Source organism: Solea senegalensis, linkage group LG11, assembly GCF_019176455.1.
Source record: "Solea senegalensis isolate Sse05_10M linkage group LG11, IFAPA_SoseM_1, whole genome shotgun sequence".
In the NCBI taxonomy this organism is placed as follows: Eukaryota; Metazoa; Chordata; class Actinopteri; order Pleuronectiformes; family Soleidae; genus Solea; species Solea senegalensis.
In genome coordinates, this window is record NC_058031.1 from 96,606 (window position 1) to 113,648 (window position 17,043).

A 17,043-nucleotide genomic window follows, 5' to 3' on the forward strand; every position below is an offset into this window, starting at 1 on the left:
GATGCCGCCTGCTGGCAGACAGGTGGTGTTTAAAAATACTTGGTACTGCTCTTACAACACTGGGTTTCTTGGGACAATGAATTATGATTCAAGACTAATTTAGCAATGTATAAAACTAACAGTGACAACTTGAAACAAGACACTTATGATTCAGTGAAACTCAAATGTTAATGTTTTTATTAAATCTGAGAGATTTTTGTCCTGAGTTGACCACATTCATTTTCAAATTCAGAAATATTTCTTTTAATCTAGATCAGTGCTATAAAATGGAAAAGGCTTCTGCAGTATATTCATTTAAACACACATTTTGTAGCTATTGAGTGTATTTGTGAATTTGGTCAATGTTTTTCATGAGATTATAGTTGGGAAAAAAGGTGCAGATTTTTGTTTTTGATTGTGCATTTCCCTTTAATTGCATAAAACAATCCATAATCAGTGGTCTGTGTGTTCATTTGCAAACTCAAAGGCAAAACAAATTAAGCTAAAAACCTTTCTTAAAAGCCAACAGCACATCTGGTGAGTGCTTTTCTGATATAAGACAGATAGTTAAAATCATTCAATACTTCTCATGGACTCTTGGGAAATAAATACATTTAGAACGGCATTCTGGTACAACATATTTTTGAATGCTGAAAAGATTTGCACTTAGAAATGGTACAAAAACGGACATCCATACACACAAAGTGCCCTCATGCATACAAAAGTTGAACTAATGTTTGGCTACTAAGCACAAGGCCCTGAATACAGTGCAGTGGAAGCATTTTCCACACTTACACATACATGACAATGTGAACTACTGCTGCTACTTATGACTGAGTAAACATACTACAACATACAGTGATTGCCTTCATGTCCTGCTTGCTTATTCTATAACAAAACATACGCAACTCTCATTTCAAACCACCTAGGTGCTAAACAGATGTGCATGACAAACACCAGTTCATATAAAAGCAGTGAGACTCGGTAGCTTCCTCTTCCCTTCTCTATTCGGCTCGATCAGCTCCAAAGCCAAAGTAGCAGAGTGATGCAGTGAAAATGCAACATTTCACATTGTAGAACTCCATACAGATTATGCCGGACGCATCAACCACGTGTAGCTCATGATGCTTTGGAGTCTTTCTTAAGACAAGTCAAGAGCAAGAAGGTGAAATCAAGAGTGTTACAGAACTTTTGATTACAGTTTTTGTCTGTACACACATGCACACTCACGCACACACACATACCCACACTTTGGACATTGCAGAAAATGCAAGCAATGGTATTAACAGTTATCGCTCACAACTCCTTCACGTCTGCTGCAGTATAAGGCACAGTGGAGAGAATATTAAGTCTTTGATCACATTTCCTTCAGCCTACAATGTACAAATGAGTTGTGACAGACAAAATGATCTGCTGAGAGTCAGCAGCCAGTGTGTGCCAGCCATACACAGTCTACGGTGCCCATGTAAGGATGAAGTGAAAAGCTTTTCTTTTAAAAAAAAAAGAATAAGAGAAGAAAAGTGTAAGCACCAAAACATTTGCTTCTCCTGTCCCACCTCCCTCCACACTTTAACATACTAATATCATGTCCAGATGTACTGAATCCTCTCAGTCAATGCACAATCCACCAGTTCCTCTTAACCACCGGAGAGAAGTTAGATCTTCACACAGTCACACCAACAAAAAACCTTCAAGAAGAACTGTGGCTGCCTGTATGAACCACTGCCATCTGGCTCCTCCCCCTCAGTGGCCTCTTTCAGTCTGTAGTCCTCTCTGTGGAGGAGGAAAAACCTTGCCATCCCTCTCTCACACTGCTGGTGACCTGCAGCAAAACAACACTTGTCTTTTATACGGGACTTTAGCAGATCGTTCACACTTAACGTCTTCAGCGTCACACACTGTACATTACCTGAGGTGATAGAAAATGTCTCATGACAAAATGTGTACGAAGAGAATGGCCAGGCCAATGTTGAGCAGGATGACCATGCAGATCATGATGGTGTTTGGGCCCTGGAAGGAAAAACAAGAGCACACACAAAAAAGGAACACATGTGATATGAGAATCAAAAGGCAGGGAGAATGCATTGCTCTCAACATAAAATGAATCAGTATCACATAATACCATGAAAAGTTACACATTATAACATGATCAATTATCCCATAACATGAAACATTTTACATTATAATGGGAAAAATCTATAGTTTGTCGTTATAATGTTAGAAGGTTGTATGACTTTAGAATGACATAGAGTTCATGTATGAAAAGAGATGTAGGGTGGAAGGAATAGTTGGCCTCCAGGGGGCGACTCCACTGGTTGCAAAAATAATTGTGTTTGAACAGAGGACTATTGTAAAAGGATCCTCCTTCTCACTTCATTTATAACATTAGAGAATATTTTTTGGAGGTGTTAATGGTCTCAATCACTAGTTTCAGTTAGTTTCTTCTTCAGCAGCACATGACGTCCGTTTTGTAAAGTTTTTAGAGGAAAAAATACGACAAAACACGACGCATAGAAGTGGACACCAGTATGATAGACACTACCTGCTTGCAAGTGATGTCAGTGAATGTCCAGTTGCACAAACTGTCATGGTGCCAATCAGATCTCAAATGTCATGGCTTTGCAATGGGAATTAGTTTTGCCACCAGAAGACTACATATTCTTGCGTAGCTGTAATACGCCTTTGTAGTTTTACACCTTGTTTGTGAAATGATGTCAGAACGCAACGTGACAGCTTGGAAATAAGCCACTTTAAATGGAACTATTGCTTCACACAGATGGAACTGTTTTTAAACACCAAACTCATACAGTGCATCATGCCAGCAGCTCTGTGAGCCAGTGCTTTGGCTAAAACAATGGTGCTAAAAGCTAAATGATGACATAAGAACACTAACATGCTCCCAGATTAGCAAGCTGATGCTGTTCTCCATGTTTCCCCACATCTTAGGTTTGGCATTTTGACAAAGTATTGCCAACATGTATGGTATTTAAGGAATACTTATTTGTTTTTAAGGTATGCATTCCATTTTTAAAGGTATTTAGTTGTTTCTAACACACATAAATATCCTGAATTTAAAATTAAAAAGTCAAAGACATAAACCAGGCATTATCTGAATTGAAAAGTAATTAACGTAATATGGAATTACTAAATGAATGAATGACTCAAAGGTCTTAACAGTCAGTTTTATTAAACCTTTCGTGGTAACCTTTTCAAAATATTTGGTCAGATATTTCAGTCTGATGAACGTCATGAACCCACTGACTGGTCTTAAATCATTTCATATTGGATTAAACATATCCACTTTCTTACCTCCAGTTCAAAAGACTCTGAGGTCACCTCACGACTTTGAGTCGACACAAGCGCCTTCAGACGAGCTTCAGGCTTTGGAGCTGTTTTGGCAACGATGGCTTTGGCTTCCACTTGCTTTAGTACTGATTTAGGTTCAAGAATGGCTGGCGGTTTTGGGACAGGAGCTGGACTGGGTTGTCGTTTCAGTGATGGCGGCTTTGTCTCTGCTTTGCTGTACATCCTGCTCACCTCCCTGGACTCGGCTGTGTTCTCAGAGACGTAAGGCACTCGTTCGTGGACAGATGGAGCTTTTTCAGTCTTAAACTCTGTAGTTTTGGGCTCAGAGGTGACAGCATTGGGCAATTTGGGCACTTTGGACGAGGGGTGCGGTGCTTCTTCTTCTTCTTCTTCATCTTGAGAGATGAGGCTATTCCTTACAAGGGCAGCAGCAGTGGGAGTGACATCTGGAGCTTTTGACTCAGATTCAAACTTCTGAAGGGGCTTGATCTCCAGGTCAGAGCCTTGCTCGTTCTTGTTGCTATGACGGCTGGGGGTCCGAGAGGGGCCTCGACTGCTGGGGGCCTCTCCTCCTTCGGGTGCAGCTGAGGTGGAAGCAGAGACGGAGGTTGAAGGAGTAGTAGGGCGACTACTGGGTTTGCTGTTGGGTTTACTGCTTCCCTTACTGCCACCACCTTTACTGGTTTTGTCCTCATTCCAGCTTCTGGGACTAAGGAGTTTCGGGTCCTCCTTGCTGGTGATGCCTGGGCTGGGGGACGGGGTGCGGCCTGGGGATGAGCCAACCATGAGGTTGTCCAGTTCATTCATAAGTGGGCTTTCGGGTGGTGTAGGCAGAGGTTCCTCTTCAGCCAACAGTGGCTCATGCATGACAGTGTCTATGTTTTCACCACCCTCCACGGCCTCCTGTAACAACCTCTTCTTCAGATACTCCGGACCTGTGTGTAAGACAGTTTCAATTTATTTTCATCTATAATGATAATAAGCATCGTGCTTTAGACTGTGTAATCACATTTGCAATTATAATTGTCATAACCATAAACATTTTCAGTTAGAGTTGGAAAATAACCACAAGAGGCCTTTTAAATGAAACTATGATCCTCAAACAAAGCAGGCTGACTACACATTGCTTACTTACTAAATATTTGAATAATGAAATAATAATTAATGAAAACAAATGCAAATTACAGATTCTTATTAAAAATAAAAATATCCACATTATTTTTTAGAAATATAGGTCTGGTATTTTCCCATTTTAAAATGTTATCATCCGTGCTATAAATAAAAGTGAGCTTATATGCTTAAATGTTCATGTTAAAGATATTGCATGTCACCATAAAAGGAGTATGGGTGTAATTTGGACTACAGAATCAAAACTTCACTAAAATACCAAAAACTTTTAATAGATATTATAATGAATTGGACAGATAAGCTAAACAGAGTACCGTGATGTTGTGAGAAGTGTGGGTACTCAAGAAACAAAAATGACAGTACTGGCCCACTTCAAGCATTGGATTTCAAAGAATAAAGAAACTCACATGTGTTTTATCATTTATTTATTTAAAATTTTAGGACTGCACCATTGTTTTTCCCAGTGAAAATAAACTAGATGGTGCACATACTGACACATGATGCACGTTTACGTTGCCATCTCCTTGGTGAGAGATTGTTCAGTAAAGAATGCATAGCAGACAGAGATACTGACAACCACCTGACCACCTAGATAGTATAAAGAACAAGCCTTGGCTATGTCTGAATACCGTAAAACTCTCTACTGGGAGAGAAAGCAGCAGAAAGTGTGTCGCCAGACTCAATGTGAAACTGATACGATCCCTTCAGCACAGTAAGATGTTCCTTTTTTTAGACTTTCACATGCAACTAATCTGTCTGTTATAACCATCTACAAGCACACGTTTGGACGTCTGAACAGGGAACAAATAGCCAAACACAAATGAACAAATTATTGAACACATTTTTCATTTGTGTGTTATTTTTATCCCAGATATGAAAATGAGGTGAGAGATTTTGTTTCCTTTCAGGTCATAGAAAATACTAACTATGAACCTGAATATAAAAGCATAGTTGTATATGCCTTTAACTCAAAGTGTCTGACATTCTGATTTCCACTGACCTGGCTGGTAGAAAGAAGGGGAGAGCTCTTTGGCAACCAGCCTGGCAATGCTGGACTCACTGTTGGAGGCGTGAGCTGCCTGTTCAGCTGCGTCTGACTTGGCTTTTGCGTGGGTTGTCCTGCAGAGGAAAGACACGCAACACAATAAAAGAAACATCCCAACTGCAACAACCACACTGGTCGTATTTGTTTCACACATTAAATAGCACAGATGTACGACAGTGTGCATATTTTTAAAGGTCCAGCGTGTAACAGTTCACCCCTCCCTTTCCCACACAAGTCAGAGGACTACAGTGGCCTTCACATGTCAGAAAGGCTGTCGTTCGTCTTCATTTGCGTAGTAAGATCCTGCTTCAAAATACAAAGACGCGCTCTCGCTGGTTTTTCTGTTAGCAGAGCTCAGACAGAGGATGTGCAGATTATTCACAGTCATATCTCTTGACTTTACATTACACTCCCAAAAGTTAAAGTTATTTTGATTTATTTGAAACCCCTGCCTTCACTGATTCGTCAGTAAATCAACAGATGAACTGTACTGTAGCCCGGCATCACAACTCATTATGCTGTATTTTTTATGTAATAATGTCAAATCAGAAGAGTTCATTATAAATGCAGCAAATCAATATTCAGAGAGCATGAAACGTTGTCCATAATATACCCCGGGTCTCATAAAATATGTCTGTTCATCCGCACGTTTTCACTCGACACAATATGATGTCATTATATCATAAGGTTGATTTATGTTTTAATTCCCTTTGTCCTTATTCCTGACCTTCCAAATCAATTTAACGCAGGCTATGAATGATGGCTTCAGACAGTTCTGACAAAAATATCAGAGCACAGAGCCTGAAGGCCATGGAGGCCTGTCTGCTGGTCATGTGGTCAGTTAGTATTATTAGCAAACAAGAGAGGAGTTTTTTGTTTTTTCCGTTGTGTGATTGTTGGCAAGTTACAGAGGTTCTGTCATCATATATTAATCAGCCTGACAATGAAACAGATAGAGAACAGCTAGAGATACAGTTGCTATAGAAACGTTGGGACAAATAGTTTATGATTCCTTTGATGAAATTCCTCAGAAATCCAGATTTGTTTCACATATGAGTCTCAAATTTCAGTATAAAAACATTGAAGAACATACAACATAGCAAATGTAGGCTTATAAATACGGCATGACTGGTACAACAAAGTTAAGTCATCAGAGGAACTCATCTTTAGGGAAAACAAATACATCTTTGGTGTAGTTGAAATGGAATTATTGTAGAAATATTTGACGCCAGAGACAGAATTTAAATTGCTAGTCTGTGCCACAGACAGTATATGAAAACTTATCATTGTCTTCTAGTTGCAAATCAAACACTTCACTGCACATCACCTGCAACCAGGCACCGATTGGATGATACTAGCTCAGATCCTGAGGAAAAATAGATGACACCTTCTGCACCTCCCTCCTCTGTGGCTCTTCCTGAAGTTCCTCACATTTTTTTCCCTGTACGAGGGTCTTTGTGGAGTTTCTTCTCACACGATGTGAGGGTCTAAGGATAGAGGGTGTCACTGTCTGTACAGGCAATTTGTGTTGGTGTTGTTGGGCTATGTATATATAAAATTGATTTGACTTGAGATCAGTTAGAAACTTGACATCATGATCTATTGATGAAGAAGTTAAATCAGCGATTGGAACCATTAAATCCTCAGGACAATGATGCTACTTTCCGTACTCTTTCTTCCATGTCTATGGTTTCAAACATTATTCCTTACACTCCAGAGTACCCAGACAAGTGCAGGGATATCAGTGCCACATTTCACAGCAGTCCAGTCAATAGTTATTGACACATTCACTAAGATGTCTCCCTCCTCCGGGGTAAGAACTCAATACACAATCAGTGTAGGTCTCATCCTTCAGGGGTCATGAGTGTTGTTTCTGAGGGTCACGCCAGTCCAACCAATAGTTATTGTAATATTTCAGTCTTGATCAAAGCAGAACTATCACGCCAACACTGCCATCTATAGACCCAAGTGCTGAGAATTCAAGGCTGCCGCATCTTCGTTCCACTTGAACTGGAAGAATAACTGATTGTGATTACTCTGTGGATACTTGACATTCTGTAACTTTACACTGAGCTGAAAATAGCCTCCCGGTCCACTTGAAGACTTAGTGGTGAAGTTGCTTCCCACCGGGACAATTAGAGGCTCCTGGGGTTCTCGTTTAGACACAGATGAGTTCCACCTGTCTACACACAGTCAGCACCTTCTCTTCCAAGAATGCCCAATAAGCTGTGGTCTCTCAAACTCACACATTCATAATTAGACTGAAACAATAATTAATCATAACAGCTGCAGCTGCTGTATCGCAGAAAGCATGCTGACGGAACAGACGACGCCGTATCAGGATCGGGAGAAAAGGTGATTTAAAATGAACGTGTCATGGCTCATGGTTTCAGACTAGTTTGAATTTTTAAGAAAATATCCAGTGAGCAGCAATTCTCTGGGTGAAAATGCTAATGTTGATGCCAGAAGTCATGTTAACCAATTTTGCACCCAAATTAGTGCAGGTTTTTCTTTAAACTTGAGTAAACCTGGTAAAAAGAGAATATACTAATAGATCTGTCATGTCCCATTCATGGGTCTGTGCTTTTTTCAGTGTTGGAGTCTCCAAGTGAGAAGCCTTGGTGGGTAAATGAGTCTTCCTCAAGCTTCACTGCACTCTCTTTGGTCCTGTTTTCATGCCTGGCATCGAGCATAACCCTCTCATTCTGCATCATCTTGTATTGTGGTTTTTCGATGACAAGTGTCTTACAGTATTATCGCCTTCTGAAAGTCATCACTGTGAGTCTACGGCATAGTTACATATAACCTTCTACACTGTGGGCAAAAACCAGATATGGTTTCTGTCTAGTGTGAAAGCAGGTTTAAATGGGCTGTCTGAAAGAAATGTATTAAAATCATAAAATGACCATGATATGTCATCAGAGATTAAGAAATGTTAAATTTGAAATATTGGCTTTACTGATATAGTACAGGCAGTGTAATCACAATTTTCATTTACAGCCTGCAAATTCTGATTGTGTTCATGTTGTAAAGGAAATGGGGTATAAGACAATTGGTTCATATGCCTATACCTATTTTAAACGATAGCTGCATATTTTACATATACATTTTAAATGTTAAACCAAAACCCACAACATAACACCAACTCTTACCTTTACCTTAAATCCAAGTATTATTTAACCTTTGTGTCCCTGGTGTCTTTTAATTGTGACACCCAGTAAAAGCAAATGTTAGCACTGTTAACACTTCTACTACACCAACCCTTCACATAGAAGCAGTTATGTGATCATTTGTTAACAGAAAAAACTTGGATTTGTTATGAAAAGGATTTAATTCAAGTAGTTGCCAGAGTGGTCCTTTGTAATCTGTAAATATCACATCTATGTTTTCATCTGCCTCTTTTTAATGCACATTTTTGATTCGCATATAAAAAACCTGAATATTCAAGCAAAAATCTCTCAAAACTGGCCACTCCTGCCTCACATTTCAGTGCAAAAATGGCAGAGATGAAGGTGAGGCTGATGATGAAAACACAACATTGCTCCACAAACTACAATAATAGAAGAACATCTCAATGGAAACCAGGTTAGTGTCGGTTTTCCACTGTTTCTCTGCAACATGACATTTGACACTGTGACCTAAATAACCCTCATGCTTTAAGGGCTGCCTTTAAGGAGTTGTCTGTTGTACTCCAAGGACACATGAGAGATCTGCTGCAGGAAGGGACTGAGCCACGTCTCTAACACCCGCAAATATACAATCGCATAATATAAATCTTCATGTAACACGAATCCCATGCAACAGAAGTCTTCCTTTTCATGGGAGCTTCACTGGAATGTTGTTTTGTAACCACTTGTTTCTTGTCACACTGCAGTTGTCATGGAGCCAGCTGAGGGCAAGAGATACTCTGTCATTCTGGCATGTGCCACTGGATCTTCGTGGAGAGTACTTGTGCTATATATGTGAGTGTTTGTGTGTGAGAGTGTGAAAAGTGTAAAAAAAAAAGAATTAAATACACGTCCAGGTAAACGCATATGGTGAGAGGTCCCACAAGGAATATCTACAAAGATCATGTCATCATTATTTTCCATAAAATAAGACACTTGTTAAAACAGGCAGCACATAGTCCCACACTGAAGTCATAATGAACTTTGTTTACTGGTGTTACGACTGGCTGATCGCTCAGCAGCACAAAATGCTAGTATCAGCAGTACAGTATGTAACCTAAGCTGCACAACTAAAGCTAGGTGTGGTACATATATACACTAGCCCTTTATACCCAAACATTTGCTTATGAGCTGTGTCATATTTATATCCTTGGAACCATTTGACACCACTGCTGACGCAAGATGGACCGAGATCTGTGATCTCAAAGCGTTGCTGTCAAAAAGAGGGGCTGAAGCTTACAGTGGGTGACAAAAACAGAGGTTGTCGTTGTTTTTATTTCGAGGTGTGTACGCTACTTGGACACTCTTGTGATCTTGTTCTACAACTGGCGAAATAAGAGCTGTAAGAAAAAAAAGACAGAAAGAAAGCTCCAGTGCAAAGTAAAGAAAACAGGCTGGGTGTGTGTTTTTGACAAGGCAGGAAAGATGGAGGTTTGAACGCAGGGGGAGGGGGGGTAATCAGCTGTTACATTCCCCTGTGATTGTGATACAGCATGAGTGTGCCTGTCCATATTTAGTCAGGGCTCCTCTGTGACCACAGCTCCCCTGTATGTGTGCGTCATTTACACCGTGTCCTGCCACACAGGTCCTCCTCCTCCAGACGCCCGTCTGTCAGCCCATGCAGCAGAACAATGTCCACGGAGCGTCTGAATGCCAGCGAACGTTGAACTAACTGTACTTGAGAAGAGGCCTGGTCTGGCATCCCACATATTTTTAACTCTCAACTCTGTTGCCAGGGGATCATAAGCCGAGGAAACCACTGCCAGGAACAGATGTGTCATGTGACATGTCCCCACTGGTTATATAATTATGAATTTAAATTGTATGTTTTTGGGGGGCACTTCACAGCAGCCGGTTTTCAGTTGTCATCATGCTAACTTCAGCAAAAATACCAATATGGCAATGTAAAAACTCAAAACTCAAGACTCACTCAAGGCACCAGTGTGTGCAGTGCAGACTTTGGCATAGTTTGGATAAGGAATACAGGCAATTTCGGAAAAAAACAGGCACACATGGAATGGGTACTTCACTAGTTTTAGTTTCACTAAGTGTTTGCTTGCTTTCATTAGCGCCTCTTTTGCAGATGCCTGTGGATGTGCTGTAGGTCAACTTAAAGCATTGATATGATGCACACCAGCCAGTAACTCGCATATACTGCTTATCCTCAGAACACAATATTTAGATTTCGATCTGCTGGGCCAAGGGTCTGCAGTCCATCAGTGCACGTCTCACTGCTGTAAACACAAAGCTTATTTCAAGTGCTGAAGGCAACTGTGGACAAAAACACCACCGCCTTGTACGGTCAAAGACAAAGTGAAGTTCACGTGCACTGTCCTATTTTTGTTGTCTGTTGCTTTCACTTTTAGTTATTGTTTTTTTCTTAGAGTTTTTTGTGAACAAAAACTGATGCTCTCCTCTCATCACGTGACCACCGACAGATGAATTGGTTTAATTGGCAACAAATGACTCAAGTCAGTCCCTCGGTTTATGTTGGGTGTACTTTCTGACTCTCTATTCTATATTTTTTAAAGTTTCTTTGTAGCCTAGGTCATGTTAGCCTGTGCTGCAGCAGCAGAAAGTACCTGCATACAGAGCAAATGTAGTAGAACGGTCAATAATAGCACCTGTTCTTGCTGAACTGCCCTGTGATTGGTTAAAGTCTCCTGTCACTCTCTTAACTGATTGGCCATTCTTTGCTAAGTTGGACTTAGAGCCATGCAGTATTCAGACACAGCCAAACTCAGTCCACTCTTTGTTAGAGTTAGCAACAGGGGTGCAGCTTGTATTATTTCCAGCGTGTGATTTTAAATTCCTGTGGTTCAACCAATGTCACTCCAAGCTGTCACTTTAGCCTTTGTTCTGTATTTGGATGTAAAGTCTACATGTAAAATCTGATGGCACTTTTCCACTATACAGTTTGGCACAGTTTGGGTATCAGGCACATTTCAAATTTAACACGCACAAACTAGTGACAACACAGTTGTTTTGAATCATTAGAATCAGTTATTTAAAAAGATTAGTTCAGTACTTCCTGCATGACCTGAGCACAGAGTCCGTCTGACACAGTGACTGAACTCAAATATGTCTGAACAGGTTGTGATTCAGCTCATGGTCGCAGGCTTTCAGCAGCGCTGTCACTAAAATACACCAGACTCCTCTGTTAAATATTGAGATTTTATATAACTGATCTACAGTGCGGCATTGTTCAGTTTGATCCCTGTGTCGGACGTCGTGCTCATGACTATTGCAGTGACGACACTCTCTGCCAATCTGAGGCTGACAGTCTGTCAATGCCACTTTTTACTATCGGCTCAGCACGCTTTGGAACATCGCCAGAGCAGGCACTAAAAAAAATCGTACCCAGTACCTATCCTAATGGAAGAGCAAGTCATCCTTGCAGTGGGTATACTCTCAGTTTTCACCATCTTTTTTTTAGTCCAGAAAAAAAGCCCTGTTTTAGAAACTGTGACATGTAGTGGAAAAGCGCCATAAGAGACACTTTGTCTTTCTCAACACAGATGAGCATAATGAAACTTTAGGAATTTGGAGATTCACCTCTCCTCTCGACTTCTCTTACCTGGAAGCTGCGATCTCTGCCTTCTGCTTGCCGATGGCTGCAGCCCTCTGAGCTCCCTCCACTGCCCGCTCCACCTTGTGCTTGATCTTGGTTCCCCTCAGCTGGATCACTCTCTTCTTCATGGCCTTCACCAGCATGTTGTTCATGTACTTGCCCTCCTCTTTCCCTCCCTCTGCGAAGGTGGTGCATCCATATCCATGTCTCTGGTTGTTCAGCCACTCACCTTCGTACTTCAGCCCGCTTGACCTTTCACTTATTCCATATCCTGAGCGCTTGTCGTTCTTCCACTCGCCCATGTAGACCTCTGTGGTGGTGGCATCAATGTCGGCCTCCACGGGAAAGTCCTCGCCTCCAGCCAGGCTCTCGTCCACACTGATGGTGGAGTTGGTGTCACTGGCATTGGAGCTGAGAGCTGATTCTGTCCTCAGGAAGCTGATCTTGCTCTTCTGGCTGGACAGCGAGGTGCTCGAGTCTGATTTCTTCAGCTTACCCAGCAGAGCACTCCTGCTAAACAGGCCCCTCTTCTTGGGTTTTACAGCATCTGGATCCACTTGCAGGGTGAGGGCAAAGCCTCCACGGGATGGTCCCAGCTGAGTAGGGGTGGCGACGGGTGTCTCTTCACCTGAGGCATTGGTGGTGGTGATGATGGGGATGTCTTGCTGCAGGACGGTCCCATTACTGTGTTCACTGCGGAGGGAAGTCAAGGAGGTACGGAGAGGGGAGCGGACAACTGCTGCCATGCCATAGGGGACACTCTGACGAACACCGTAGCCATGCCGCATCCCACCAGTGAACTGACCCTGGAACGTACCTTTAAAAAACAAGCACAATTGTTGTGTTTTCTCCACAGACCAAACATCAGAGGTCGCTGGTGTCGATGTCAATGTCTGTTGTTCATTCCACTACTTACTTGTCTAGACTGAAATAGCATGTGTTGCGTGTGCAATGTTCCTGATTCCCAGAGGAGGAATGTGACTGACTCTGATGATCAAGCAGCTAACATTTTTTCAATATCTCTACTGAAAAAATAAGGCACTGTTTGTTAGGACATGAAGGGTTTTCAGATAAGATCCCATGCTGTATTTGCTGTATTTGCTTTCGCAGACATTATCTTCCTCATTTTTGGCAACATCACCATAAAACTTAATTTGTTCAACAGTTTGGTTTATGTACAGTCAGATCTAATGACTCGTATAGTTTGCTTTGGCGGTGGCTTCGTGGTTAGCACTGTTGCCTTACAGCAAGTAGGTGCTGGGTCTGATTGCCAGTCTGGGACCTTCCTGTGTGGAGTTTGCATGTTCTCCCTGCGTCTTTCCTCCGGCATCTCCGGTTTCTTCCCACAGCGGCTCAGGTCAACCCTCCACCAAACCTTGCAATTTTGTTGTGCAATTTCAGTTATAATGACAATAAAGATCCTTACCTTTAGAATATGTTAGCATTTACCACTACATTTTCACAGAGCCCATAGCATGACATGTTTCTTTAATCTACGGAGTGAAAATAGTTTGTTCCCTATTAAAACTGCTCATACTTTTATTCGCGTCAGAATGTCATTGGTATCTTTAGTGTGAAAAGGCTCAGTCAGTAATGCCCTCGCTGACAAGCCATCTTGGGTTTTGGACTCATGCTAAAATTGACATGTGTGTGGATTATAGTGAATGCTAGGCCTCAGCCCGTGAGGCCAGGAGGGCACTGGACATGTGGGCTATTATTAAATCCTGACATCTGGTGCTATCACATCCCCCACCACACATCCACGTAGACTGGACTGCAGGCTGATGAGTCAGCTGTTGAGGAGGGAAATGACTGCTCTTGTATAGGCACGATCAATTTCACTTGTGGAATATATTTAGTTTCCCCCACCATGTTAAAGTGGATGAATCTGAGGGTTCTCAGGTACCACCCAGAAGCTTCCATACAAGATTTCAGGGATTAAAACCCAGGTGTGGTTCACTCAGTTTGAATGTATTAGAGTGACTTCATACAGCTACTTCACCAGGGGGAATGTTGAATTTTTTTCTAATCTACATTTTTTTTTTTTTATTTCTAAAACACAAGTTAATCTGAAGAAGTGTCATTTACATATAAAATCAGATCAGTTTGTGCATTTTTTATGGATTAATAAAACAATATAGAAAGCAGTTCAACGTAGCTTCAGCTTCACAAGCCACAACACAATTGTATTGCATGAGCAGTAATCTATCAGTTGTATGGCCAATTATCACATTATGATATATGATTTATATGGAACATTGTGATGGTTACTGATTGTCTTTTTATTTTGCTACTTTCAGGCATTTTGATTTTGTACAGTACTTTTAAAAGAAAATAAAGGTCAAGCATTCAAAATCTTTTAGTCTAATGACTTTTACACAAGTAAAAGATCTGCATAATTTTTTCCCATTTGGTGTAGTTTAAATAATGGAATCATTCTTGTTGGGATTATATTTCTCACAGGCTGTGAGCAGCTCTTGACTGACAGCAGCAGAGTGATAGTTTCTTCTGGTTTCACAGACATCAGAAGGATCATCAGGGTGCTACTGCTTTGTGCTTCCCCCCAATTTGTCTTGATTTTGTTAGATTTAGAAATGATCCTGTATGTGTGTGTAATTACATCTTCACTTAAGCATATTTTAAGTCAATCCACGAAGGGATATTGTAGTTTTAACTCACTAGATTGTTTTTATAACTTAATAACTAAGTATTTAACATTTAAGTGACGCTGATTGTCTACGTTTGCTTTTAGTATTTCAAGTTTGTGTGGATGGTTATACGTTTAAATACATGCGCAAAATGTTGAATGAAGACGTGCTGCGTTTCTAAAAGGGTGAATCACTTCAATGCTTTTACGCACAGTCGCAACTCACCTCCATCTGCGTATGTTTCTGTTCCATATCCATCCTGAATCCCATTATTCCAAGTTCCTTCAAACTTTGCTCCACTGCCCACATTGATCCGGATGCCATATCTTCCTTTGAATCCATGAGTCCATTCCCCTCTGTAAATCCAGTGTCCTTTGGTTTCTACTCCCAGACCGTGACGCTTCCCCTGCGACCAGTACCCCTCGAAGGTGTTTCCACTGGGCCAGGTGTAAACTCCCACCACCTCGAAGCCGTAGTTCCAGGAGCCGGAGAACTCACCCTGGCCTTTGGGCCCGGTGCAGATGCCATGGCCGTGGGCTTTACCCCCCTCCCAACCTCCGCAATAAGCTCCACCGTCGTCAAACTCAAAGCGACCTCCACTCATGCCTCACCGCGGCCAAATAACGCACCGGTCAGAAAGTGCGGCTGTTTTTAGAGTGTTACCTGTTTGACCTCACCTCCACTTGACATCAACACCGACTCGAGATAACCTCAGTGTTGAACTTGAGCAGGTTTCTTCTTCAGGAGGTGGATTGTGGGGTTTCTCAGCGTGTCCATGAGGCTCCAGGACGCACTTGAAACTTTTCACTGACTTTGATCCAAATTACTCCAGTGTCCGCTCTTTGGATTCGTCGGTTCCTCTCATTATCTGTCCCACAGTTTGCCTCCTACAGGATGAATGAATTGACGCACAGTTTGGCGGCTAGTTAGCGGTTATTAAATCAAATTATTTGTGAATGTATTTTATAAGCCAGGGATCTTACATGGCTTGTCCAGGTGGCCACAGAGAAAAGCCCCTCTCTCCCCCTGTGCCTGCCACCCAGCTATCCCCTGACAGTGGCTGCAGTTGGAACTATTTTAACAGACCTAACAAGGCACACACACACACACACACACACGCGCGCGCGCACACACACTTCCAAAAATACAACCCAATCCTTACTCTGTTGCCTGCAAGGAACCATGTCAGAGTCTTGCCACTTCAAGCCTGAAGTAAATGCCATTCAGCAATCTGTTCTCTACAGGTTTTATTCTGCACTTACTGTTAAATAATCCACTTTATCCACTTTACTCTCAACTGAATTGTAAGGTTTGGTGAAATAGATGCCATAAAGTAGGACATGCTTCTCTGCAACCTCAAAGATCTAACAGCACAAAATATCACAAGCGAGCTAAAGTGAAAAGAATGGTTTATGAACAAAATGGCACAGTACAGTAACAACATTATAATAGCATGTACATGTGAGTAGTAATGTAACAGGGAAATAATACAATAATATAAATACTGTGTTTGTAAAATCACAACTGATACTTTTAGTCTCACATATTTAAATAAGATGGTATTGATGTGACATTTTCAAAATCATTACTATACAATTACCGTAGTGGTTTTTTTTTTAAAAAAAATCCTTTTATTTGTTTTTTCCTGCAACTAACTAGCACTTAAATGCTTTTAGGATCTTTATTTCTGGGCTCAGGATATTACAAACACAAATATCCAAAAATAATATTATAGCATGTCCTCTAGGTCTGTTGATTAAGAACTTAATGTAATGTAATGTATACATTCACGTATCTATCATACCATGTGCTGGATATGGTAATAATCATATTATGTTATTACTGAAGGGTGTGTATATATGTTTTTAACATTAAACACTTATTTCGGTTAATTGACGTTTGTTGAAAAACTATGAGAGACTTCAAATGACTACAATTAATCATAAAATCATTTAAATTTCAGATTTGATCACACCCAATCAGTCGATGTATTATGTTGCTGTATAAATGGCGCATGAAAACATATATTATGCCATTTAAACAAACAGAGGAATATCTCAGATTTATGTGCAAAATATATGGCAACGTGGTAAAAGAAAATCCGCTAAAGACCTCTGCAAAATATTACAAATGTGCAAAGAATGAAAGCATAGATTTGGGTCTCCTGCTTTCTAAAAGAGCAATTCCATTATTTTGTGG

At 41.0% G+C, this 17,043-nt stretch overlaps 1 protein-coding gene across 1 annotated transcript; it reads right to left on the reverse strand.

Annotated features, from left to right (window-relative positions):
* Window positions 1-387: 387 nt before the first annotated feature.
* jph2 (junctophilin 2) lies at window positions 388-15,893 on the reverse strand. Its single transcript, XM_044037797.1, has 6 exons — window positions 15,070-15,893; window positions 12,203-13,013; window positions 5,414-5,532; window positions 3,289-4,220; window positions 1,889-1,989; window positions 388-1,801 (listed from the first exon to the last, which is right to left on the reverse strand). The coding sequence occupies exons 1-5, from the start codon at window positions 15,446-15,448 to the stop codon at window positions 1,909-1,911; spliced, it is 2,322 nt and encodes a 773-aa protein (XP_043893732.1). The 5' UTR covers window positions 15,449-15,893; the 3' UTR covers window positions 388-1,801; window positions 1,889-1,908.
* Window positions 15,894-17,043: the final 1,150 nt, after the last annotated feature.